This window comes from Tachysurus vachellii, chromosome 10 (genome assembly GCF_030014155.1).
Source record: "Tachysurus vachellii isolate PV-2020 chromosome 10, HZAU_Pvac_v1, whole genome shotgun sequence".
NCBI lineage: Eukaryota > Metazoa > Chordata > Actinopteri > Siluriformes > Bagridae > Tachysurus > Tachysurus vachellii.
Window position 1 is genome coordinate 23,609,657 of NC_083469.1, and position 27,791 is coordinate 23,637,447.

The window sequence follows — 27,791 nt, forward strand, 5'->3', positions numbered from 1 at the left end:
CATATTTAACCGGTTCAAACTGATTGATTCAGAGTTCTGATAGATTTGAAAATTTGGCAACCCTTATGGATCATTTGAAGGGTGTTTCTTTTGTGAAATGTGAAAGTACAGTACTATATAGGCTCTATAATGAAGCATACAAGGCGATTAATCAAAAGTCATGAAATCTGGGGAATTCTTTAAATAACAAATATATTGTAGCTATGGAAAATCTCACATTGTAAGAAACTGCTGCAAAATAGCACCTCTAATTAACACAGTTACAGTATACAAATATTCTCTTCATGGCAACAGAATCACTCTGTCACCTTTACGGTTACATTATTCATCCTGATTAAAACATACATACGACTAATAATTCCAAAAGAGATTTCACTTTGGAAATTAATGGCCACTAATCATTAATTCGCTGAGGTTATGCTTTAGTTTAGTGAGATAAAAATTCTTTATAAAGAGGAACTTCAGCATCCAACTTTAAGCTGTCTAGTCAAAAAGGATTGGAAAAGACGACCTCATTCACCTGCCTAACAAGCCAGTATTTAATATTTCTCAAGCACCAAACTTACAATCAGTCTAACGTAGAATTCATTCTGTAGTGAAAGGTAAATAAGAAGTGTATGTACAGTGGTGTAAGCAACCTTCAGACAAATCCAATCAAAGGCAGATTGGTTTGCAGCAGCAGAAACAGAGCAACAGCACACACCTGCTTTATAAATAAATTTAACAGCCATACATGAAACAATGTTGATGGTGCATGAGGTTGGGAAGAGATGAATGTGAGCAAGCTGAAATTAAAATGCAATTTAATTTTCCATGAAATAAAAACATGGTGAAGTGAATAAACAACATAGATTTGTGTTTATTCTGTACTAGTGTCTTAAGTTGGCTTAATGGGTATTATCACCACACCTTTGCTCTGCAAATACATGTTTTGAGATCAGTAGTTTAAATATAGTTTGTATAGTTTGTACAACTTCAAAAACACTCCAAAATGCTTACTATGGGAATTGGTCCTAGGAGTTCTTGTAAACTCTGGTCACGTGTCAGTGATCTCATGTGGTGATGATGACTCTTCTGGAAAGCTAGTGGTAGTATTTGGCAGCTTTTCATTGTGTGGCATTGAGTTGTGCTGTGTCTCCATAGCAATGGTTACAGGGTCTTGTGGCATGAACTCTTTAGCCTGCCGATGATACTCCAGGAATGTGCAGGCCTTGGTGGCTAAGGCCACTACATTCTTACCAATAAAGATGGTGGACACTCGGCTGTCTTGGAAAAGCACCATATTGACCCCACGAATAAGAGTAGTAACAATATTAATGCCAACAAGGCTGAGGACAGGGTAAAGCATCATCTTCTGTGGAGACATGTGCTCAACCTGCAAACTGATTTCGCTGAGAGATACACATGGCAGAATAAGCAGAAGAATGTAACAATAGAAGAACATTAGTCCCTCAGCCCAGATGGGCAGTCCTGTTTGCTGTGGTTCCCACAAGTTGGCCTGGATATCCAGTATGTCCAACAAGTCCAATGCCACCCAGAACAATCTACCTCGCATGTCTTCTTTTTTCCGAAAAGTTCTCATGTGCGCCATGCTATCCAGGGCCACCAGGACAAAATACAGCCCTGGAACACAAACTGAGAGTAGCAGAGTCAAAGCTTTCCGTGTGACAGTCTCCATACTCTGGCGCTCTGCCTTGTAGTTTTGAAAAACAAAGTACAGTTTTATCTCCAGAACAAAGATATAAAGGAACCAGAGGATCATAGCATAGCCACGTTTTGCAGTCCTCACCTCAGCCCCTACCCAAACAGCTACATAGCGCAAAACTATGAGGAAACAAATGTCCCCTACCAATACAATGATGCAAACGCCAATCTTACGTGGACCCAGGTTCTGCTCCACCAGGTACGCATCCATGACAGCCATGCTCGTCATGATGACTATGGTAGTTAAACAGACATGCTGTTTGTCAGGGGAAGGCAAAACCATAATGAGATTTCTATTGCTCTTAACTCACAATTTATTTAAAAACATAACAGGATAATATAATAGATATAAAAATAATAAAAAATAGATAAGATATTAAATGCTTACTTCATATTTAGCAAGTTCTAGCAATCCATTGATGCTGATGTAAGAGTCTTTAGACAATGCTTGTTATGAAACTGGGAATATCTAGGATTTCATGGAATCTTGTGTGTGCTCAGTAATTCTCAAGCTTCAACAGCCTGAATGGCTGTGTGTTTCAAATGAGTCAGTGTCTCTAAGATTAAGTAGGGAAATGTTTGCATACATATCTTCTTTGGCTGCAGCAAACCCTTTCCTGATAGACACAGACCCACTCATCTATGTCAGGTGGACAACAATAACACCATGGCAGAGCTGCTGAGCCCTGGCTCCATACAGCCAGAGTTAGAGCAAATTACTTTTGTACAGGATGCTTACAAGCTTAAATTCACTCTGGTTCAGCTTCTGTTGATTGAAGCTGTGATCTTTGGTGGGAGCCAGTCGTTGTGTGGCCTGGATATGAAGCCACGGGTTGTCTTTTGGATTTGCTGGTTCATGGATCCTGTCAATGAGAGAAAAGGAGTTCAGTCTGGTAAATCTAATCATGTTCTCTGTTATACACTGGTTCAATGTGGATTAATCTGGTCCTGTAAAATACCCATTTTTAGAACTTGTATGAATTATTTTCATTCCAGCTTAATCGTAGACAAAAGTAAACAATCTTTTGTATAAAATCTTTTCGATTTCTTCTAAAAATGTCTACTTATTAAGCACACGCAAAATTGTTGCCTATTCTGTTCATTCACCTAGAAACTTTGTCTTGGTCAGGGTGGTTTTGGGGCATATTCCAGTAACATGGTTTAACAGGACTCTCAAGTTTTGAAGACAGGCAAGCGTGACATCTCTGACCACCCCCCCAACCCCCCGACAGATTGAAGTAGTTGTTTAATTTCCATTTATTAATTTGTGTGTGTGTGTGTGTGTGTGTGTGAGAGAGAGAGAGAGAGAGAGAGAGAGAGAGAGAGAGAGGGAGAGATTATGACTGGTGTTGTTTATTGTAAGTGTTTGTTGCCTTTTTGGACTCCTTTATCATTTGTAATGTTGTTCCCATTTAAAACAGTTCAGCTCAAGCCCAGACATTTTTAGGGTCATGAATGAGGACAATGTCCCGTCCAGAGACAAGCTGTTTCGTTTTGAGGTTTTGTTCAAACCGACCATCGAAAATACCCTCTCTAATGAATATGTTTTTTTTTTCATTGGTTGTTAAATCTTACCCAGATAGTGCTATTTTCTGATTGGCTATTGTGTAGCCTCTTTTTTTTGATTGGCTGATAAGTGTCAGGCTCGACTAAGATCTTAAACCGCGCTTGATTCCTGCCCGGTTCCATAGAGACAGCGGTGTGGACAGATACATTTTGGATGCTGCGGCATATTAAATATATGATAAATAGTCAAAAAGTTTTTCTGCGTGAGAAATACGATGTGTGGCGGGAGAGCGTGTCAAAAGACCGAAATGCGTGAATGTCACCCTCAATGCGTGACACTTGACAGCCCTGGTTTAAGGTGGGAATGCACCCAAACTGGACACTGGGTTCCATCACAGGGCATAGTCTTAACAATCAATTTAGCATAGCCAATCCACCTACTGGAAAACCTGAAGGAACCCACACAGTTGGTAAGCATATACAAAACCTTGCATAGGCAAAAACCCAAGCTTAGAATTGAACCTGGGATTCTGGAGCTGTGAGGCAGCAAAAATAACCCATTGCACCAATTTATCGAGTTTACTTATATAATGCTTTTTAACAATACACATACACATAAGGCGGCTTAAGAGAAACCTGATGTACATTTATAATGAGCAAGCCAGAGAAAACATCGGCAATAAAAGACTCCCTAAGCCCACACCACCACTGATTCTATGGAAGCTATATTATATATGGATCCTATGGAATCTAAGTATTTTATTTCTTACATATCAGTATTTTACTGAAACTCTAAGCGCCCCCATCTGACTGTCCCATTGTCAAGCTTCCAAAGGATAGACTCAAAATGCAGCAACCTCACAGAAGTAGGTTATGACAGCAGTGGAAGAATTAAGGCACTACCATATGCATTATGAGTTCAGAAATATCTCTATCTAATATTCCAGAGCTGCTGGCTTCCATAGCAACCATTTATATTAAGAAGGCAATAAAAACGGATGATGAGCCCTAAGCAGTGGGGGACTAGCACACTTCAGAGAGGTGTGAGCAGTGGTTAGAATGTAATTTATGACTTGACATAAATTGAGATCAGGGATGTACATTAAAATATCCACTTCATTATTACAATATTTTCCTATGCAGAGGCTACATTTCATAAACGACGCACAATAAAACAAATGCATAATAATATTGCTGTTGACACAATTCAGTTAAATTCGATTAAATTTATTTGTATAGCATTTTAAATACTGGACATTGTCTCTAACCAGCTTTACAGAAGTTAAATATTTTGTTACTATTTATCTCTAATATTTATCACTAATATTAGTGCAAGCCTGAGGCAACAGTGGCAAGGAAAAACTCCCTGAGGTGATGAAGAGGCAGAAACTTTGAGAGAAACTAGACTCAGAAGGGAACCCCTGGATAGTCAAAAATGTAAATGTAAAAAATGTACTTTCTACAACAGTTTATATTCGAGTGGAATAGTACAATCAAGAGCTCCTGAGGAATTAACAGGACAGCATAATTTCTGAGTTCATTATAAACTTAACACTAGTTCTTTCCTGCCGAAGTCTTCAAATGTTCACTGATGAAGTCCTGAGCACATAGCTGAACGATGCAATGGCAGTTCAAAGATGGAGTGTTTACTACTTTAATAAAAGAAAATAAGAAACAATTTTTTGGCCTAGGTTCCAGAATCTGAAGAAGTATCATTAATGCATTTTGTTGACGTCTGCATCAATATGGACTTTATGTTAAATCTAGAATGTATTTCCCACTTACATAATTGCAGTTTTTGACCATATATTACACAATTAAAGAAGGAAAATCATTTATAATTACAATATCCAATGTCACCCAGACAGGGATGGGTTCCCTCCTTATATATTTTTCTCCTAATATCATCCCAGGGAGTTTTTCTATGCCACCATGACCTTTTGCTGTTATTGATTAAAATGTAGATCAAATTAAATTTATATCTTGGCTTTATATAGATTTTACAGAATTTTGGTGTCCAGTAATATACCAAACATGAAAGAAGTATTTTTCCACTAGTGGCATATTTCGTGCTTGTGGTATGTCTTTAGATAAATTTTCAAAATGTACATTTACAGTATTTGGTGCAAAGCAAAACGTCAAAAACACATGCTAATCTGAATACAAATAGGTCTGAGAAAACACTGTTAAAGACGAATTGGTAAAAACCATCAGCCACAACTCACTGTATCTCATTAATGGATATCTCCAACCGCAGCTGAACAACTAAACTCAGCCATGGTTCCTTTGGTGGAAATCTGTCTTATGTTTCCTAAAGTTGTAACAGAAACAGAAAAGTGGTGCACAAACATAAACATATAAGGCTTCAATACACATCATGCAGACATCTACAGATACAGTATTTTATTCATATTCATTAAAGTACACACACACACTCACACAAGTACTACTGCACAAGTCACACTACTTTACTCAGTGGAAAAGGCTGTTGAGTTGCAGTTTTAAGTCAAGAGTTTAATTAAAATGGCAAATCACATGGGGTAATATGTGAACTAAAGCAGTAGAGAATGAGCTCATCAGGCCAATCAATGCACACAAAAGGCACATTAGCTTCCACAAAATTGCAGTGAGAGGCCACTGTCTTTATCCCCTTCAGCTAATTCATTATATTAATATATCCAAAGCATTGCACTATGTACTGTAGTAAAGTATTTATATAGATCCTGAATATTGATGTTTCTGTCCCATCCCAGAATTAAATATGATTTCTGTTACAGACCAAATATACTCTATATATTGTATCTAAATAATGGGTGCTTTAATGCTAAAGCTTCCGTTGCTACAATGGAAAAATTGATATGTTAGTTTCTGATTGCAGTTTTAAGAATGAATCAGCAGAGAAAAAAACTCTCTTTGAAAATCTTGACTCCTCTCAAGGCTTCAACTTACATTTGCACTCGTTCCCCTGGTCTAGACAGTTTTGTTGTTTGACTCAGACACCTGTCAGGGTTCATGGATTCTGATAAAGGGAAAGCACATTTGTTGGTTAAGAAAAATGCCAAATATTTATTTAATATTGATATGTTTTGTGTAGTCTGTCATACAAGCCAGTGATTTAAGATGCACTAGTTAATAAACAGGGGCAGTGCATTTTGCAAGGCTTTTAAAGCAAATTTTCAATTTCTGAAGCAATCTGTGGTTGCTTAGAAAACTGACGATATTAATATTTGCACCATGACACGTGCACAAAACTGTAACTTTTAAGTTTCGGGTCCTAAACAAGTCATAATTTACTCGTTACCAAATTTAAGGACAGGGCAATAATTAGAATAGTACATTTATGCAAATCATTCAGGCCTTTTAAGTTAGTGCTCATCATTTGATCTATCACATCAATCTAAAGTATAAAACTCATTGGAAACATATGAAAGACATAACTGTGATCATAAAAGCTGAATATTTCAATTTAATTCAAAGTTGTTGCATTTGCATCTGATAGTCTTGAACTACATGTTGTGTTGTTACAAACAGCATTAACCAGGGAGCAAGAATCTATCAAGTCTTTCCAAGTGAAAGAGCTCGAATCCAAGTGAAGTCACAACTCATTGATGTCAAAGTCAATTTGCCAGATTATGGCAAAAAGTCAGCAAATTTCAAGTCATGCGATTTAAGTTGTTAACACTTAGAACTACTTAAGGCAGTCTTTGGGCCAGAGAAGTACACACATTGTAGTTTATCAGTAACAAGACAAGCTGCATTTTCTGTTTTTTTCTTCTTCAAGACATTTCTAATCCCAGTAGAGTGCTAGTCCTGGACAGTCAGTCTGATGACCTTCGAATGGAAACTGGCTTTGAGAAAGTAAAATCCCTTTTACATATATAGAAAGTTTGTTAGTACAAGTTATGATAACACTGAGAAATTTTGTGTTCGTTTTTCCATTCATTTATCACCTAACCGTCACAGAAAAAAAAAATTCTAATCACCAGCCAAATATATGTCAGATCTGAAACACTGATAAGCGTTTAAGTATTTAAGACTGTTGATATCATTTGAGCCTTCGTTTGAGTAAATGAGTGGATTACTTGTAACTAAGCAACCAGGGGATTTTCTAGGTGACGAGACCGTGTATAAATAGATAAAATTATTTGTATGTGTGTTCATGCGCAGGCTCATTTTACACAACCTGGGATCCTAATGCACATGCAAATTTGTGTTTTCACATGCAGTACAAATGAAATATATTACACCTTATTTACAAAATATTTGTATTATATATATTTGTAAAATATTACACCTTATTTACATCCAGTCAAAAGAAAACACTTTACTGGCTTAATTTTATTGAATTAAGATAAATTTGTTAATATGACAGGAAATAATAAATATGTTTATTTAAGGTGGCAGACTAATACATCCATGCAGCTGGGTCACAAAAGGGGACAAGAGTTATATTTATATTATTTATATTTTGAAAAAATTCTCTGAAATTTCATTTTAGTCTTAAATGACAAAGATTTTTTCATTTCTAAAATTATGTTCTGTAGAGTAAAAACAACAAACATTTTCCTGGAGCCTATCCCAGGCAACACAAGGGCAAAAACCTGTCTAAAACTTTTCAGTGTTCTGAAAAGGCCTTATACTCCATAATGCCCTGACTACAATATGAAGGCCATTACTCTGATATGGTGAAAAAATAGTGTGCCCACAGAGTGATCCAGAAGTACAAAAGATTAGGAGAGGAAACTGTGTGGACCATAAGCTGTGGAAAATGTCATGGATTGAGAAAGTGTCCAAAAACAGTTAATGCTTTTGCCTTGAAATCAGTTCAAATTAAATGTCTGAAAAAACTAGAAAGGAATTATTTGATTATCCATATTTAGTGTTTATAGTATAGTGACTCTTTACCATTTGTATATAAGCATGATAAAAGAAAGAGGGCTGGAGGATGCACAGCTAGTGCTGATGAACTGTATTTGTAAGCATTTGGAACAGACATGGAGTCTTGTTAATCCATTTTAGCAGTACGTTTAACACTATTAAGCCTCATGTTCTTGTTATCAAGCTGATGGAGCATGGAAGTCAACAACTGATTAATTTTATGGATTAATGATTTTCTGATGAATCATAAAATGTACATGAACTCTGTCAGGACGTATTTTAATATAATTTGGACACAAATTATTGACAGGTCTCTGAACCAAATAATCTATTTGTTACAATTTTTTTTACAGTCTAATGATTACACTTTAATCAAATTTTACAGGCTGATTCACTGAAAATGAAACAGCAAAGCATTTCCCAATTATCATAAGATTGTAAGTGCTTATGAATGCTTGATGAATTCTTAACCTATAGCCATCCTTTCCCATGAATAAAATTGGCCATTTATATAAAAGCACAGCATCTGATTATATCAGCGTCAATCCATGTAGTGATTCAGCTATTAGGCCTATATACATATAGAATTTCTGGCCAGATATTTAAAACAGACACTATTTTAAACAGACACTCATGAGTAACATAAGACCTTGTTAAGAGCTTAAGCTATATGGTCAACAATCATAAAGCAAAGTTTCATTTTTCTCTCACATCTCAAATAATAAATCAGTTATTCAGTAAGCAATTATTCCTGGTTAGCATTGTGATGGAACAGGAGTCTATCCCAACAACCCTGGGCATAAGGAGGAAGAATTTAATTCCATTGAAGGGCACCATGTTTTTGGGAAGTGGGTGAAGAACCTGGAGGAAACCAAAATGGACTCAGAGGGAACATGTGAGTTTCAATATAGTCATTATCCCAAACTTGGAATCAAACCATGGACACTGGACCGGTGAGGAAACAACGCTAACCCACAGCTCTGACAACTGTGATAACTGCAAATCAAACCACAGGCAATCATAACAGCACGTATTCTATAATTTACTGTTGCAAAGTAACAGTTCATTTTACGTTAAATTATATGACAAATTCTCTACATAGTCTAAGATGAATTATATGCTGAACTGACCCTAGATGTGTGTAAATGTGTATGCATACAGTATGCTGCCTGGCACTCAGTGTGCTGCATAATAGACTCTGGACCTTAGTTACTGAAGATGAATGAATGAAGTAATTCAATAAATAACAATTCTTGGTAAAATAATAGTATTTAGGCTTGGAAACAGATGTTATGCCATGCATAATCAATTATGGGGTCAATAGTTAGTTGCATATTACACTGATGTTCACATGCTGCAAGAACTCTGTGCCTTTTGAGCATTTTAAACATTAATAGTCACTTAAAGACCCATGTGAAGTTAACAAATGAATGGGTTCAGGGCCAGAAAATCTACAAGATGCTAAAGCGTGATAAGTCATTCAAACCAATGTATGCAATGTAAATTATGGCTATGTTTATGTATGTAAGGATATTTTTAAGCATTAAATAAGGATATGTTACTTCTGAAATTTTGCTTTTGCTTCAGTTTGACCCCAAGACATTGGCAAAATGCGCATCCACAATTGATTTGTTTTCCTTTTCCTGAAATTTTTTGCCTTAATTTCTTTACCTGCTACCTTCCAGCCTGCTTAACACCCTTAGAGGAAAGCCTTGTCCACATACAGGACATGAGCTCCAGGACACCCGCAACTGTCTCATGTTGCTATGAATGACACCCAGAGAACACAGCCAAGTTTGTACTGTTACAGACTGTCGGAATTTTATGTGCATACTCCTGATCATACGGTGGACCACTATTTTCACCACAACTCCTTTTTTCACCATTATGACTCAAACATTTAATCCATACACTGAGTTTTCTGTGAAAACGCACCTCATAGCTACTGTATGTCAAGTTTCTGACTAGGTGACCTATTGAGAGCAAAAAAGTAGCAGTGGTCATATTTCATTGATTTTAATGTTTCACTCAGACTGCATTTGGGTTCCCTGGTGACTCCGTGGCTAGGATCCTGTGCTCTCATTCCAATGTCCTGGGTTCAATTTGCTTGCAGGGATGCTACATCACAGAAACTGGGGAATGCACAAGTCTGCATACTCTCAGTGTCTGTCACAAACCTGGATAAAAATGTTTACATCAGGAAAGGCAAGCCTTTGCCACATGAAACATGCGGATCAACATTCCACTACAGCAACCACTAACAGTAGGAAACTCGGCCAGTCTTTGTCAATCAACACAAGACTGCAGCATTATCACTTTTTATTTAGAACAATGCAAACCTTATTACATAAGTTAAACAATAACACTGCATTTATTTCCTGGTTAACTGCCATGGAATTTAGCCCTATCAGCAATGAAGATAGCAAGAGCCAAACAGCCATACACACTATCAATTATATTTGTAGTTCGGTTTTGATATTTAAACACTCCTCTCATTTTTCCTATGCACTACACCATCATAAAAGAGGGTGGCTTTCCATCTTTGGAAAAATGTTGCAACTGCTGCAAGAATATATACTACACTCTTTGTTTTTCCATCATTTTAAAAGTTACAGCATGATCTATACATTGTATGTCTGTAATAGTGAGACACACAATCATGCTCCTCTGCAAGTCAAATGAAAATGCTATTGGGCCTGTAGCCTGTAATTCAATAATACTTATGTTATAACTTTGGTGCTAAGCATACACATGTACAGTGAATCGAAAGACATTTGTTATTCATGCTAACTGAATAGCTCCTGCATGGGCGGGTACAAAAATATGTAAAAGATGATGGATGCTTATGTTTGGAATATAAAATGTAAAAGTATTTGTGACAGGATATTTTGTGATTCTCAGTTTCTTTTTCTTCAAGTGATACACGAATATAGTCTAACTCCTATGGATTTATTTATGACAACATACAATGATAAAGTAATTTTTAATAAATTGCATCAAATAACCAATCTGAAGTAATCAGAACACGAATATGGTTTGTTGATTTAGACAGTTTTAGCAGAGAGTATTTTTCTTATTATAGTATTATATTTGGTACTACTGACATTTCTCAGTTAAAAACATTTATTTATAAGCCTAAATAACGGAACCTGGACAAAGGTTTCTACAGTAATTCTCACTGGCTTGTGTTAAAATATGTGTTATTATTTAACAGAGAAAAACTTGCTAATAAGTTTGAAGCTTTGTTTAAGGAAACATTTGGTCTTGATTGTCAACACGCTATAACATGTCAGTAAGAATTTTGCCAAAGAAAAGGCTTCATGACACTGGACACTTTCTGGCTCTCTGGTTTCTTGGCCACAATCTGTGACTTTTAAAGCTTATGAGGGACCAGCTGTTTATGGATGCCATAATGTAAGTGATAACAGGAACATATCTATATATCTATATATTTATATGTATGTAAGCATGACCTAATTCAGTGATGTGGTATAAAAAGAATAAAACACTTCAAGACATGCTCACTCACTTTAACTAACCTCTATATCACAATTTATCTTAACCACTTACCTGTATTTTTCTGAAGATGGATTAGATGTGACACAGAAAGACTAAATTACAATGGATGTGGTGTGCTGTTATAGGAAAACAATACACTTCTGCTTCATGTGGAGCCACATTCACACCACCCAGCTGTTGATTATTTTTCTATAACAGCATTCCTCATCTATTGTTTTTTTTATTCAGTACCAACTAAACAAACAATATTTTAAAATCATAATAACTTAATTGAAAAAAGGGATGTAACACTAAGTTTATGCTTTAGGAAATATTCAAATGCAAAGCTTTTTCTGCCACTTATTATGCTAATGAGTCAGGACATATCGGTATATATATTGTTGTTAATAGAGCCGTCCGGAGACTGTCATGACTTCTTTTGAACCAATGTTGTGTCAGTCAGCTGTATGGTCTGGTCTTTATCAGCAATCAGGTCTGCGCTGAACTCAGAGTTTAGGATGACCCATTAGTTCCTCAGGAGCTCTCGGTTGCACTATTATAAACTGTTGTAAAAAGGACATTATTTACATTTACACTATTTACTGTAGAGTGTCACCCAGATTAGGATATGTTCCCTTCTGAGTTTGGTTCCTCTCAAGGTTTCTCTCGTGTCCTCTCAGGGAGCTTTCCCTTGCCGCCGTTGCCGCTTGCTCAGTAGGGATAGGGATAGATATATAGTATAATAACTTTTAAGTTCATCTTTATTGAATCAATTTTAAACATTAATTGTATATATTCATTTATTTATTTTTATCCATATTTCTTCTTCTTCTTCTTCTTCTTCTTCTTCTTCTTCTTTTTCTTATTACAATTGTTTGTTTTTCTCTCTCTTATATTTCCATACTTCTGTAAAGCTGCTTTGAGACAATGGCAAATTGTTAAAAGTGCTATACAAAACCATTGAATTGAAATTGAAAATTGAAATATTTTGCTCACTATGTCCAAAGTTTTAAAACGGCAATGCATGTCTTTATTTTTAAACCCCCTTTTCTCGAACAGAAGCTTTCTGCAACAAAAATCTACAGTGTTGCTTTAATAACTGTACATTTCACATCATTTGGCACTCGGAAGCAGCTGAAATGATGCACCGCATATGTTTAGAACGTTAACACACAAGGTATAAACACCGTTCGTTAGAGATCAAGCTCTTACCAAACACTGCTGCTTGTCGTCCACAGGGCTGATTCGCACTGACGGCTGACTCTTTAATCCTTTTCACGATGTTTAAATCCCACTACAAGAAGCGGCAGATTCGAGAAACATATAAAAAAGAAAAATATATAAACCTTTTGAATATCAGCTTTAGAATAAAGCATCAAGCTCACGCGCATCAGCGGTCTGTGTTGTCCAATCCAATTTCTTTCTCCTGATTCAGTGTCTCATTCTCCACTCACGCCCTCAACAGGGAGCCTAATTTATTGCCAATTTGCTTATGTCAAATGTCAGCCCCTACCTCCCTGCCTCATTTTTCATGAATGAACTCAAAAACTAACTAAATCTAAACCCAGTGGCATAGACTTCATTTCATTTCCATTTTTTTTTGCAGAAACTCTTATTACAATTTCTTTTAATTTATACAACTGAGCAATTGAGGGTTAAGGGCCTTACTCAGGGGCCAAGCAGGGGCAGCTCGGTGGACCTCGGATTCAAACTCATGACCTTCCGGTCAGTAGTCCGCGATCATGGACAGATCAAGATAGAATTGAGACAAGACATGAAACCAGAGACTCAAGATTCAAGGTCACTTTCTCAATGAGTAATAGAAATGTTGTAAAACCAAACAAGAGTTCAAATTATATGCAAATGTGAAACATTTAAAGTAAAATAATGAATATAGTCAGCAATCCTTTAGTCCTATAGTCAGAGATTGTCCTATCTATTATAATACAAAGTATGTTTTCTGCCTGTTACATCCACATCCTAAACTTCTTCTTCTTCTTCTTCTTCTTCTTCTTCTTCTTCTTCTTCTTCCAACGCCCTAACCATTGGCTACCACCTCAGTTTTTGCGTTTGATTTTTTTTGTCTAGTTTAACTTGTGGAATTGAATTCTTTGGCCATATGTGTGTAAACGGTGTGTTATTTGTTGAGTAAGAATGACTAGCATATGCATTTTTATTGTAACATAATTTGGTTAAAATGAAACTCATTCTAAACAAATTGTCCATGGACTTCATTATATTTCCAGCAGTTTTAATAATACACAGAAATAAAATATTGCGCATAGATCTGAATGTATTTTTTTCCACAAGCATTGGATAGAAGTAGATATTAACAGCTCAATTTGCTTTATTTTATTGTTTGCATGGTCTTAGCATGTTTATGTGGGATTCCTATAATTTCTCTGATTTGCACCATCATTCCAAAAACATGCAGATAGGTGTGTTGTGCTAAACTGCACATAGCCCAGCTCATGCTCAGCGTTCACACGGATAAGCTCCGGATTCACCGTGACCCTGACCAGAAAGAAGAAGAAATTACTAAAAATCAATGAATGAATAAATGAATCCTGAATCGTACTTTCTGTACTTTTTACCAGATTACATGAATTAATTTTTTTTAGTACAGTGGATTCATTATAAATCCATGAATGCGTGTGTGTGTGCGTGTTTTTTAAATACTATGAAAAGAGGAAGATACAGTACTTTCTTCATACACACTTTGACCTGCTAAAATGCAAATGTATGAGTGTTTTTCACTATAATGCCTGTATATATACATCTGTATATGTAGCTTAACAAAAAGTGCAGAGACTATAGAAAAGACCTGGGGCTATAGAGAGATTAAATAATTGTGGCAGCGGTGGCTCTGGTGGTTAAGGTTTGGGGTTCAAGATGCCACTGTTGGGCAAATGAGCAAGACCCTTAACCCTTCCTGCTCCAGGGGTGCTGTATCATAGCTGCCCCTGTGCTCTGTCCTCAACCTCCTCAGTTGGGTTATGTAAAGAAAAGAATTCCACTGTGCTGTTATGTATATGAGGCAATTATAAAGGCTATATATGCCCCAATTTCATTCATTCATTTCATTTCAAGAACGAAGATACAGTAGTGTTGTGCTTCATTTTTTGTCTAGGGCCTTTTGTGGAAAGAATGATGGAGACATGTGAATGGGAATTTCTTTTTTTTTATTTTAAACTTATAAAATTCAAACTCATTGGGATGTGCTTGTTTGTTTCATGTTTTTACATTTTTTATACCACAATGCTCAGAACAACTTTCATTCCTCTTCTGCCATTCTATTTTTGTTACTGTAAAATAAGTATGGAAAAGAGATGGATTGATTCAGGTGCTCAACTCTGTGCTCCACCAGAGTTGTTAAATTTGTCCCTGCTTGACCCACTGTCATAGAGATTTTTGTGATATAGAGTGGTTAAAACAAGGGTAGATCAAGGTAGTGAAAAGTATAGGATTGGGGTTTACTGGAGACACATAGAGACAATGAGGCCTTGAACACAGTGCAGATGTCTCTAAGCAACATGCACACTCGACTAAACTCTATCTGTGCAATCTTGAAAAGCACTGGTGGCTACACGGGCAATTAGATTTAGACGGGCTGATTATCTCTGCAGTCAGGGACAAAGATGAACCAATAACAAGAGACAATTGATAAAGAGCAATGTTTTAAGCAGATTGGGACAAATGATTCAGTGTCAACAACCTTTGTGTCTTCCTATTTGTGCAGTGCAGTGCAGACTTTGATGGGCTGAGGCAGTTACAGGCAAAATCATCAAGATCAATAGATCAAGATAGAATTGAGACAAGACATGAAACCAGAGACTCAAGATTCAAGGTCACTTTCTCAATGAGCTATAGAAATGTTGTAAAACCAAACAAGAGTTCCAATTATATACAAACATGAAACATTTAAAGTAAAATAATGAATATAGTCAGTGATCCTTCAGAGATGATCCTTTACCCATCTATTATAATACAAAGTATGTTTTTTGTCTGTTACATCCACATCCTAAACAACTACTTCTTCTTTTTCTTCTTCTTCTTCTTCTTCTTCTTCTTCTTCTTCTTCTTCTTCTTCTTCGAATCTGGTGTTTAACCAACTGTTCAAAACAGTTTGAATCAAATTGTTTGAAAAAGAATGGATTTATCTTTTGATGCATAGTTAATAAAAGTCTAAAGCCAAGAACATCATCCCACCACTAGATAATAAGGAAAGATGGTCTGAGATCTGAACTTCATGAACATGGATATAACTACATTTCATGTTCATTCCCCTACATAACATTTTTTATGCAGTCTATTTCGAGCACACTCTATGTATGTTATTTATCTCCCTCAGTATGCCTTGTTATGCTGGTGTGTGAGCATGTCTAGGCTTTTCATTCACAAGTCCCTCAAAGCATAAGATGAAAAATAGCACATGTATTATTATTGCATTATCTCCATGCCAGTATCTGACAGTATTTCTTGTATTTTTTTTTGTGGGTTAGATGGAAAAAGAGATTGCATAGATCAGCAGAAGCACACATCAACACAGATGTGTATGTCTTTCCTGGAAGGTTTATAAAGGCTTTTCATAAATCCAGCTTACATTTAATCACAAGTAAGCATGGTTACTGTGTTATTTTTTCTCAACAGTGCCCAAAGTCTCTAGACAGATAGAGGATGGAGACGATAGAGACAAAACAAAGGACATCATCAGGAAATGTATAATCACTTGATGATCAGTATCATCCACCTCTGTGTCTCTAATCTTAACACTTCAGGTAAAAGTTGGGGTAATATTTAACTGTTCACTGAAATAATCGCAGATTTTTCACCAGTTTATACACACAATAACATTGGCATAAATTTATCGTATGAGGAATGCACAGTTAAAAATTTTATGACTAAATGACTGTTAATTAAACATATTAAACACATAAACATTTTCTCTTTGCTTTGAGTTATGTCAATGGATTTTATTTTGATTTTAGTTTACTTTGGTCCATTAATCTTTTTGGCATGATATAAGACTTCTTGGCACATTACCTGAATCATTAAGAACAATAAACAACAAAAAAATTAGTCCAGCAAGAGCTGTTTTTGAAGCAGGAAACAAGGCCAGGATGATTTAAATGCAGCTCAGTGCATGCTGCTAAGAGATCATGGTGGCAATCAAATACTGCAAATATTAAGAGCTAATTAACAAATTTCCCAGCAGGAGAAACGAGAAACTAATAATGTTTTTTATGCATTATATTGCCAACCATTCTGAGTACACTTGTTTCTCTTTGGTACTTTAAGCATTCCCAGTGAGTGTAATCAAGAAGAACGCTTTGGGAGTAACACACACACACTCAATCACACACTCAAACACACACACAAACAAACATATTTGTGTTAACTACTAAGAACTACTACAATTACACTTACATTTATGGCATTTAACAGATACTTTATCCAGAGTGACGTACAAAAGTGCTTTGAAGTCTCTGTCAATGAGTACATTAACACTGGTTCCCTAGTTTGTAGACTTAGGATACCATCGTCCGAAAACTCTGGCTTTTTTATATATATACACATAAAACCAACAGGGAAAAGAAGCACTAGTTTAAACATTAATGCCATGACCCAGATTTGAACGAGGGTTGCTGTGGCCACAACGCAAAGCACTAACCACTTTATGATCACAGCACTTCACACATCTAGGCTTGGTTAGCAAGCAGCTGCTATACATTTAGACATCGTTGCATTAGCTGTAAGCTTTGTTAACGCTGTATTGAGAGATGATCTAATTTATATCTAAACTATGAAAACCAGGAACCCTGACCTCTAAACCATATGGGACACTGATGTACAAAAGTCCTTTGAAGTCTCTATCAATGAATTAATGCTGGTTCACTAGATTACAGACTTAGGATATGACCAACCTAAAACACTGTTTGGCTAACAAACAGGGGAAAATAAGCGCTAGTTTAAATGTTAAAGGAAGGTGTAGGTTGTTCCACCACCTCGGAGGCAGAACAGAAAAGAGTTCTCTGTTACTACTATTGTTAATTACTATGTTAATTACGATTTATTTACTCAGGCAGTACTTTAGCAGTAAATCAGTACTACTGAGTATAAACTGACTATTACATTTCTCTTGCTAACTACATCTCTTTTATAATAACTACCGATTAAACACATCAACATTAATCCAAAATTGCTCAACTTCATCCTGGAGAGCTACTAATTAATCAATATTACCTAATATATAACCTATAGCTCTCCACAGAAGAACATGGGGTCAGAATGATTTATTTAGCCAGTCAAGGTCTAAAGAGAGAAATAAACAATAACAATTACCAACAAAAGTAAAATGTACAGTAATGCAGCAATAAGTTAAAAAAATCTATTAACATACTATTCTATATTTTCATACATTTAAAATATAAATAATTTACCCACAAAATTATGAAAAGGAGAAAGCACTTCAGTCTTTAGTACAGTATTACTTTATTGTTTAAACTTATACCCATGTAAATTAAAATATAGCCTGAGGCATCAGATTAAAATTTAAACTATTGGATGTCAGTGTATCATATAATATATAGAGTGGGTATAAGAAATTTGATGTGTTTTTAAAACACTAAATACAGTGAGTAGAACGAATATTTTTTGGATTTTGGATTTTAATATCCAAATTCCAGCCTGATGTCTTTAAACACTACTGTCTGTGTTAGCTTTAATCTGAAATGTTTTTAACACTACATTTTTAAAATGGGCCCTGAAAAGTTTTCAATTTACATTTAAAAAGCTGGGGAAGGAAAAGCCACATACTGCTTCGTCCTGCCAGCCCTCATTCAATAACGTTTAGATGCACTGTATAGACTGTCAATTAGGATAATTAATTTCCTGCCTCCGTAGTGGTGAAAGAGGCTAGATTAAAATGGTTCTTACACCTAATCTCTTTTGAAGGGACACCATTATTCTGTGCATTCTGTATGCAAAACCAGACAGCAACACTACCAGCATGACTACACAGAAACAGAAGCGTTATGGAAGAACAGGTACCCAGAGACACCACTAAAAAAGGTGGTATTCTGAGTAATGTGGCATGACTAAAGGCCACAGCTGTTAATTAAGTACTACAGAAGGATTAAGGGGTTTGGTTGTAACTGCCAGATAGGTCTTGTTAATGTCACCCAGTGTGTGCTTCAACTTCGACAAATGAGTCTATAAACACTGTAAATCCTCTGGTATGTTGTCTGTAGCTGCTGGAATACATTTATTGTTTATGCTCAGGTGAGAGTTTGCTGTCCTTAGGGCCTGGGGTTTCATCCAGTCATGAAATTGCACCTGTAATAAATCCTCTTGCTTTTGGTTTGCATTAGTTTACTGTCATTTCCTTGTTTTCTGTCCTTTGGATGGATCCAGGACTGAAAATACTGGCAAGAAATGAAAATTCCTACGTTTTGTTAGTTATTTTAGCACCATATTTGATCATTATTTCTGGTTCTGCATGCAATTAAACATTATAAAATTAAGTTAAGGATACTCAAAGTAATAAATAAAGAGAGTGAAAGAGAGACAAAAAAAAAGAAAGAGAGAGAAATTATTATTTTGACTTTTATTTGTTAGATTTAATTGAAGGGATTTCCTTTGATTTACACCCATTTTCTTTACAGGAAATTTATCATTTATCCCAAAACTTTTCATTTTTAATTAGTAGTTGAACTAGCAAAATAATAATTCTCATCAAATGTAGCAAGGATCATCTCATGCGTTATCTTGAGCAGTGTTTTGGACAGTGTGAGTAAAATTGATGTGGATGAGCTGAACTTGCATATTCAAGACACACACACACACTTTACCACTTCCCTTGGCTTTGCTGACACAGAGGAGTCAGCTCAGAAAGTGGTTACATAAATATTAGACAACATGGACTAGGAGTGCTACATTAGTCATTATCCCTCTAGCACCCAGGAACGGTATGTTAGTGATACGATGAGTTTAAATTTCTTAGGTCCAGTATTCACAATTCAGTCCCGAGCTCAAGTCACTCTCTATACTTGAGTTTTGCTTGTTCACTCTGTGTTTGCTTAGGGTTCCACCAGGTCCATCAGTTTCCTCTCACCTCCCAAAAACATGCCAGTAAGTGAACTTATCATTTTCTCTCTTGCAAAAAAGTGCTTGCACACTTTTTTCTGTCTTAATTTTACATATTCCTCAAATGGCATAGTGTGAAGGCTCATATACATATTTATAGCATTTCATAAGGTTATATTTTGAGATTTTTTTATTGCTCAGAAATGGCTTTATTTAGTTGCTGCATATATTCTTCAAAACATTCATTTCAGGGGGAAAATATTGTCATAAAGCTCCTTGCCCGGCTGGATAACATATGAACAGAAACTAAATTGAAAGTGAGAACAGATACACAACCACAAACACTGATCTTTAGGTAGTTCAATGGTCTGAAAACCAATGAGCGGAATGAAGGCATTAACTCATCATATTTAGGCTCAGTTTATTATGCGTATTATTGAGCAGTTAATAAAGTAAGCGCTCATTTCTGTTGCAGTTTTATTAACATTAGTTAGCTGGGTGAGTGCTCTGTGAAAATGTAATATGGTGCAATATGGTGTCATTTCATCCCGAGGCTATGGCTTGTATCAGAGTTTATGCAGACATAGTTCCACATGAAAACTTACAATTCCAATAAAACCTAAATAAAATATTTCCACATCATTTTGGTAAAAAAATAGACTTGTATTTTCTTTATATTATATTAATAATTTATTGCCAATAAAGTTCATTTAAATTTTAATCAAAACCCAATTTTTTCTGATTTTTGAGACCACCACAAACATTTCATGAACAAATTAACATAAACAGCCAGAAATTCATTGGTGCATCTTATCTGCATTATTTCTGTCATTTCTGTTTTTTCGTTTTTAATGCAACCAACTGCATTAAATGCATAAAAAAGAATGAAAAGGAACAAAGTATAAAGGGAGTGCATAACTACTGTACAGAGCTATATAGTTTCATAATAAAAATCAACTTTCACCCGAAGAGTGGTGTTTGGAAAGTTTTTAGTTATATAAGCAACCTGAAGCGTTTTTCTAGCATGTGTGTGTGTCATCTCTTGAGAGGCAGAATAAACACCAGTCCATCCAGTGTGTTAGCCTTTGACTGCATTTCCTCTCGCTTGCTCTGTCTTAGCAGCTCCATCTCCCACTCTAGTATTGCCTTTCTATGCCTCAACTCCTTTAGCACTGATGATGCCTGGAGCATTCCTGAAGTCTGGGCTTGGCTTGATTCACCTCTGTGGGGTTTGCCTGTTGACCTGGAGGCCTGTGGCTCATGGAAGTATGGCATAAAGCCTTTGTCTGTGGCTATCAGAGTGTTAACTAGAGAAAAGTCCTGCAGTCGGGAAGCCACTCTCCTCTCCACCTCTTCTTTCTGCTTGTGGCTAAGTCGGGTCGTGTCTGTGCATCTGTGCTAGAGAGACAGTACAGGAAATAAGCAATGTTAACACTAGAATTCTAATGAATTAAAGTTATAAGCTGGATACAAAAGTAGGCTAGGATCCATCTACAAAAGATGCTAAACCTGTGTAATAGAAAAAAGTGTCTCAAAGTACTTTTATCTCTGTTAACCCCAGACCAACTTAAGTTCTTAATGGATTTATTCCTGCAATAAAACTTTGTATTAATGATGAGGTGACCTAGATATTTCTTTAAAGATCACAAATTAACAGCACTAATCCTCATCCATTTTCAGGAATAACACTGAAGAAAAGTTACATATCTCCTTATTCTGATTTTAAGGTCATATTGTAACCTGCTCAAGGAATTTTTTAATGAGTTTTTAGAGTAGGAGGCACTAATTAACATGTCTGTGGAGTAGGTTGTATAAAAGCTTGCATTAGGTAACTGGCAAAACGACAGTCAGTTTTGCAGATATCACAAATGTGCTGTAGACCAGGTTTCTAGCGCTACAGCCTCCAAATCACAGCTATTATCAGATGAATAAAGAAATGCTGACTGAGAGGTCACATTGTCATTTTCAAAGAAACCTAGACAAAAAAAAACTGTGTTATTAGGACTAGAGTGCAATACTGCCAAATCTGTGCCAAGTTTCTATGCTCATCCAGGCAGGCTTTAGACTGCAATAAGTTAGCGATAGCATTCATTAGCTGCTAATGTAAAAAGTGAAAAACCATCTGATTTGGTATTTTCTCTTCACATTTAATTCAGCTTCACTGTCAGTAAACCTAAAAAATTGCCTATGTGTAGTGAATGACTTCCTTGCGGTTAATTATTTTGGGGTTGAACAATAAATGATAATTATGTTAATCATATAAATACATAATAAATATGTTAATGTTAATCCTATAGTTTAAGTTTGTGCCTTAGTGTGTGGTTATTACTAGTCTATCCTGGTGCTTAGTCTGTAGCCTCAGCAGCATCTTGTCCAGACGTCTCACAGATCCATTCGCCTTGTCACCATGGGAACAGCTCTGAGTGACAACCTGCTCTCTTAGTTGAACACCTACAAGTCCTTCTTGATGCCCGTCTGAGAGGTAGCCATCAATCACACTGTCCTGTACAGGGATAAATGCAAAGTGGTTTTGTTTGAGTAACTGGCTTCATTTAGAATTGCTGGCTGGAATCATACCAGAAATGGACAACCTAAAGAAGCACCAAAAGTTTAATAAAACAACAGTAATGTTCATTTTTGTTGTTGTTGTTAATATAAAGCTCAGCACCTATAGACTTGTACCCATGGCTTAAATCTAAAAAACTGTCCTGTACTTATTCCACTTCTTTTATTCACAATATCTTCAACTGATCACCCATAACACACTCTGAACTGTTTGACTATATAGAATACAATTGGAGTTTGTATTAACCTTTTCAAGTAATTAGCAACGTGGCTACAAAAAGCAAACATACTGGGCTTTGTTTTGAACGTCGTTTAAGCAATTATTCACAGAAATTTTTCTATTTATATTAGAAGTGCCTTCTGTTCCAAATTGGGCTTCAAATGCAGTCATATAAATGAATTAACTCTCCATTCTTCATTCACTGAGCATAAAGTGTGGAAGGAAGAATCATAACTGACGCTCCAAGACTGCTTTGAGAGTAAAAACTTGGGTATACTCAATATGATATCAAAAGTTCTTTCAGCCCAGTCCCAATACTAGTACATAAACTCTGCATTTATACTTGCATAATAAACTTGAACTGAACATGTCTCAAACTCTTCAACTGAAAAGAAACTATAAACCAGCACCTGCCACTTGAAGAGAGCTGTAAAGAGAACCGTCCTCCACGTTGCTACCTCAAAAAACTTTTAAAATCTCTCCTGCTCATGTATAATATCTCAACACTGTCACGCTTCTTCTTTTTTTTAACTTTAATCTGCAAACTCAAAGGCAAAATTAGTGATTCCTGCCAAGCGCTCTGAAACCACAGCTCTTAGCAGGAAGCTTCTAAATTACTTCAGCGCAATATGGATGTGAGATGGATGCCAGCTCACGCAAAGTCTTCAAAGCACCTTAGCAAGGCAGAGTTAGTGGGGGGGATTTTGAAAAGTGCCTATGGCTCAGAGCTAAAACCTTGTTCTACTTTAATAATATACTGCAATGTTTGAGATTAATCTAATTGGATGTGCAAAGGCTGTAAACTATGAACTACCTATTACAAGTCCATTCCTCTTTAGTAAACATACTAATAAATCAAGTAAAAATATAATTTATAACTGAGTTAGAAGTTTGGGTTAGGAAAGGGATACAAGAGCATCATACAGCTACACTTAGTGGTTGTTAAATCCGGTACACTTACCATAAAGGTACTCTATTAGTCTAATATAGTAGTATAATATTAGTATTGTTATTTATGACTGAACACAGCTGACCAGAATTTCTGCATAACATGGCAGTGGCACAGCAGTAAGTGCAGCACTGGAACAAGTGTATCAGGAGCAACTATGGGTTTTAAATATGGATTTAACTATAAGTTTGTCTGTGCCAATAATAGTCACTGAAAGGATACCATTCGATTTGTTCAAAGAATCTGCACGTAGAATATCCTATGTATGTATTTAATAATATGGTTCTATACAGAAGGCATTGTACACAATTACAACTAATGTGAAAAACTGTTAGAATACTAAAAAAGTAGGAGATGTGCTTTTCTCATGGTTCATGCCAGAATAATGGCAATGTATGATTGAACAAAATAGTTTTATGACTGGAAATGTATTTAGAGCCCAGAGACCACATTTTCAGAAATGAACAGTTTCTTTCTTCACCACTTTCATAACAAATAACCAATAGAAGAGTTGCAAGAAAGAAGCAAAGACACTGCATACACCTATAAGCACCTGATATTCTACTCTAACATTTGGTGGTGAATCAGTGATGGTTTGAAGCCATTTAACAGCTGGTGAGCAGGGGAAATTTTGAAAACTGAGGAAATCATTCTGTTAAGCACCAAGATATCTCGGCCCAAAATCTGGATGCCCTTGAAAGAAGGTTCTGACTTGGTCATAAACAGAACTTTTGACAAAATGATGAGCCAATTTTTGTTTTGCAATGAATATTTCCTTCTTCCCTTTATACATCTATGTAACGTCTATGTGTGTTTGAATTCTAATATTGCTTACTCCATTCTTTTAGTTACTTCTTTTATACTTTTTGCATTTTCCTCAAACGTTGAAATAATTCTGGATTACAGTTTATTTGCTGTCAATACAGACTTAACATAGAGACCTGCGTACCATCCAGCACCAGAACAGTGGCTCCACAGTCTTCCATTCTAAATATGCTTCAAGTATTCCATTCAGGGTGTGTATGCGCTCTAGATCCTAAAACACAATACATGAAAACATTCAAATGTGACTTAAATGTGCTGTAGCTTATATTCAATTTGCATATATACAATCAACATGCAATGAGGTCACTGGAATGAGTGTCTTCAAAAAACAAACAAACAAACAAACAAACAAATAAATAAAAAACAACATGGAACATTTTCTTGGAAAAATCTTCAGCCTTCTAAAGTGCTATAGACAAGATATACACTGATCAGCCATAACATTAAAAAAGTGAATAGCACTGATTATCTTGTTCAAACGACAACTGTCAAGGGGTGGGATATATTAGGCAGCATGTGAACAGTCAGTTGTCAAAGTTAATCTTTTGGAGGCATGAAAAATTATCAAGCAAAAGGATCTGTATGACTTTGACTAGGGCTAATCTGTGATGGCTAAATGACAGGTCTGCGCATCTCCAAAATGATGGGCAGTTCCTGGTATGCAACCAAAAGTCACCCAAAAAAGGATAAATCTCCATTAGGCTAAACAGTGTATATATAATTATGGCAGTAATCCTATCTTGCAAATCATACAAACTGACAAGGCTGTTCAGTGTTCCTGAGCACTGGCAGATAATGCTTTTTGCAGTATAACCCGTCATAGGTCACCTTTTCAAGTGCAGTTGATCCAGTTATATTAGGAACATAGGCAGTGCTGGGGTAACAGGTGGGCGTTAAGCTTGTGTGAGAGCAGACCTTGAGAAACAAACAACAAATCATTTTAGTTTTCAGCCATAAGATAAGGTTCATTAAGCATGCCTCGTCACTTGCCTTGTCAGTAAGCTTGGTCTGCTCTTGCTGAGCTATAAAAAGACTCCGCCACTGCAGCTTCAGTTTCCCATACTGCCACTGCAACCTCCTGACATCTTTTTCTCCACATCCATTTAAGTCCAGCTCCAGTTTTTCATGTGGACCCTGATTTTTTACACACACACAGTGTTGGTATGAGACATATGCTCCGGATGTTAAGAACACAGCCATCTTTTGCAGATAATGTGACAAATCAAAGTAAAGCAAAACTGAAATATGTGCAAGCTAATTACAAGCCCGCTGATTTAACACTATGGTCTAATGTTGTAAATAAACCCTAGCTGTAGGTTAAGATGTCTTATAAGGAAATCCTATTTTGTCTGTGTGTTGTGGGTTAACATTGTTAACATTGGCAATCTATCTTTTTAATTATAAATGTTTTAACTTGTAGCAGCAGAGTTAGTTCTTCAACCCACAACAGTTTTGCTGTTGCTAAATTTAAGTGAACTGTTTGAAGGTTTCCATGTGGCTCTGACCACTGTGATGTGTTCAAGGCTTTTGCTAGTGCATGCATGCATGCATGCATGCACGTTACAATAAGCCTTAAAAATAACTATAGTCTCTTCACACTTTACCGTTCATGGGTTTAAAGATTAAAGACTGTTAGAAATAACCACTACACTCTTGTCTAAAGTTATTAAGAAGGTAAGATTTGAAGAAATTTATGTCATGACTTAGATTAGATTTAGAGGTTACAAAATCAAATAAACAGGAATGATCTTACTCAAAGTTTACCCCAGTTTTCTGTCATGATTTTACTCAGAGCCTAATGCATCATCACAGAGACATGTCTTCATCTTCATCTTTGAGCTCAAACACACACTAAGCCCTGTTCTAGCATACTAGCATAGGGTTTTGCTCATTCACCTAACACTCAGAAACCTTGATGGTCATACTGATAATTGCATACTCATTTCTATAATATTTGGAAATCTCAATAATGCCAGCATCTTCCAGAATGAGCTGCATTCCAACCTGCATACTACTGTTGTAAGACGTCGGGCAATACACCCGTGGTATCTATAATGTTGTCTACATTATGTGTGGTTTGGTTGCAGCCCTGGATTTTCAATGTATGTATAGTCATTGTCTCTTATAGACTAGAGGAACGTGCTGGAAACTCATGTCTTGCCATATACTTCCAGAGACTCACCCCTGCTGCAGAGAAGAGGACATCTAACTGCAGGAGTCTCTCTCGTATTAGAGCCTCAAACAGGTTTCCTGATGCAATAAGCCAGCTGAAAGCTAGCAGCAGATCCCTGCTTCCGATCTTCTCTCTGCTTTCACAGGGTTGTGGTTGGACAACCCACCAGCCCCCGTAACCACTATGCCAGAGGGCACTTTTTACAAAGAGTAACTGGGTATCTGTAAGTATTATTAAATTCACAACGGGAAACACACACGCACACACACACATAAAAAAACACACACACAAACAAACACACAGACACACATACAGGTTTATTTATGGCAGCTACATTAGAGGGACACTTGGAAATATAATCAGTACAATATCTTGGACAAACTCTCAGTACCAGTAGTAGAGCGTTCGGTTAATTCTGCGCATGCGCAGTCTGGTTCGAAGACCTTCTTAAGGACACTGATGAGCAAACACCACAACTCTTGGGCCTGGAATAGAAAATATATGTAAATATTTTATCGTACATTTGCGTTTTAATGAAGGACTTCGGGTTATGTGTGCTGTGTGAAGTAAGTGTCGCAGTTAGAAACGACTCACTGACCGCATGTGTCTTGTTGAATTTGGCTCTCCTGAACACTTCAGGAGTCGGTACTGACTCAACGTTCAGTACTGAAAGGAACTCACAAAGCGTCTTGATCACTTCTTTGGCTTTTACGTTCTGTTTACACTCTTCTTTCTTCTTAGGCATTTTATAATAAAAGTCTTTTTTTTCTGTGTTGATAGTGAAGCTTCAGAAGGTTTTGTAAAAAACAAAAAAAAAAAAACAACAACTGCACAAACACTATTTCCGACTTTGATTCGTTCTGCTAGAACACGTGATGAATGACGTCAGAGTCGTCGCTTCAGCATACAGCCACGTGACTGTTTTGGAAGCTGATTCAAAAGACCTGTTAAATCCACAAATTAAGTATATGTACAACAAATATAATAATCCCACTGTCAAAAAAAAAGTTGTATTACTATTCTTACAGGAAATATTTTTATATCTGACTATATTTTATATTATATTTTACTGATATACTTAATATTTACATTTACATGTACAGCATTTGGCAGACGCCCTTATCCAGAGCGACGTACATAAGTGCTTAAATCTCTAACATTGAATACATTAATGCTGGCTCACTAAGTTACATACTTAAGATACCATGAGTTTAAAGCATTTGTTCAAAGTTACAATGAAAAAGTGTCAAAGGTGTGTTTTTTTTTTTTTTTTAAATGCGAAAGATAAGGAAAGAAGTGCTAGTTGAAGTGTTTCCTGAATAAGTAGGTCTTCAACTGCCGCTTGAAAATATCCAGTGACTCAGCTGTCCGGACCTCTAGGGGAAGTT

General features: G+C 36.2%; 2 protein-coding genes and 1 long non-coding RNA gene across 3 annotated transcripts; all 3 read right to left on the minus strand.

Annotated features, from left to right (window-relative positions):
* Positions 1-52: 52 nt before the first annotated feature.
* tmem121aa (transmembrane protein 121Aa) lies at positions 53-1,987 on the minus strand. Its single transcript, XM_060879339.1, has one exon. The coding sequence runs from the start codon at positions 1,985-1,987 to the stop codon at positions 1,037-1,039; it is 951 nt and encodes a 316-aa protein (XP_060735322.1). The 3' UTR covers positions 53-1,036.
* Positions 1,988-2,223: 236 nt separating this feature from the next.
* On the minus strand, positions 2,224-13,036 carry LOC132852880 (uncharacterized). The gene is made up of 3 exons (XR_009649136.1): positions 12,972-13,036; positions 12,799-12,880; positions 2,224-2,567 (listed from the first exon to the last, which is right to left on the minus strand). It is a non-coding gene; the product is annotated as an uncharacterized LOC132852880 (long non-coding RNA).
* Positions 13,037-20,075: 7,039 nt separating this feature from the next.
* On the minus strand, positions 20,076-27,382 carry tedc1 (tubulin epsilon and delta complex 1). The gene is made up of 8 exons (XM_060880391.1): positions 27,002-27,382; positions 26,795-26,888; positions 26,413-26,624; positions 25,221-25,364; positions 25,059-25,145; positions 24,355-24,441; positions 22,001-22,174; positions 20,076-21,069 (listed from the first exon to the last, which is right to left on the minus strand). Exons 1-8 carry the CDS (start codon positions 27,146-27,148, stop codon positions 20,707-20,709), a joined length of 1,308 nt encoding a protein of 435 aa, XP_060736374.1. The 5' UTR covers positions 27,149-27,382; the 3' UTR covers positions 20,076-20,706.
* Positions 27,383-27,791: the final 409 nt, after the last annotated feature.

Coding starts and splice junctions, on each gene's coding strand:
- tedc1 (XM_060880391.1), bottom strand. CDS start 27,148: ATGCCTAAGAAGAAAGAAGAGTGTAAACAGAACGTAAAAGCCAAAGAA. Junction 26,625..26,794: donor AACCGAACGCTCTACTACTG/GTACTGAGAGTT, acceptor TAATACTTACAG/ATACCCAGTTACTCTTTGTA. Junction 21,070..22,000: donor CTAAGCACCAGGATAGACTA/GTAATAACCACA, acceptor CTGTCTCTCTAG/CACAGATGCACAGACACGAC.
- tmem121aa (XM_060879339.1), bottom strand. CDS start 1,987: ATGGTTTTGCCTTCCCCTGACAAACAGCATGTCTGTTTAACTACCATA.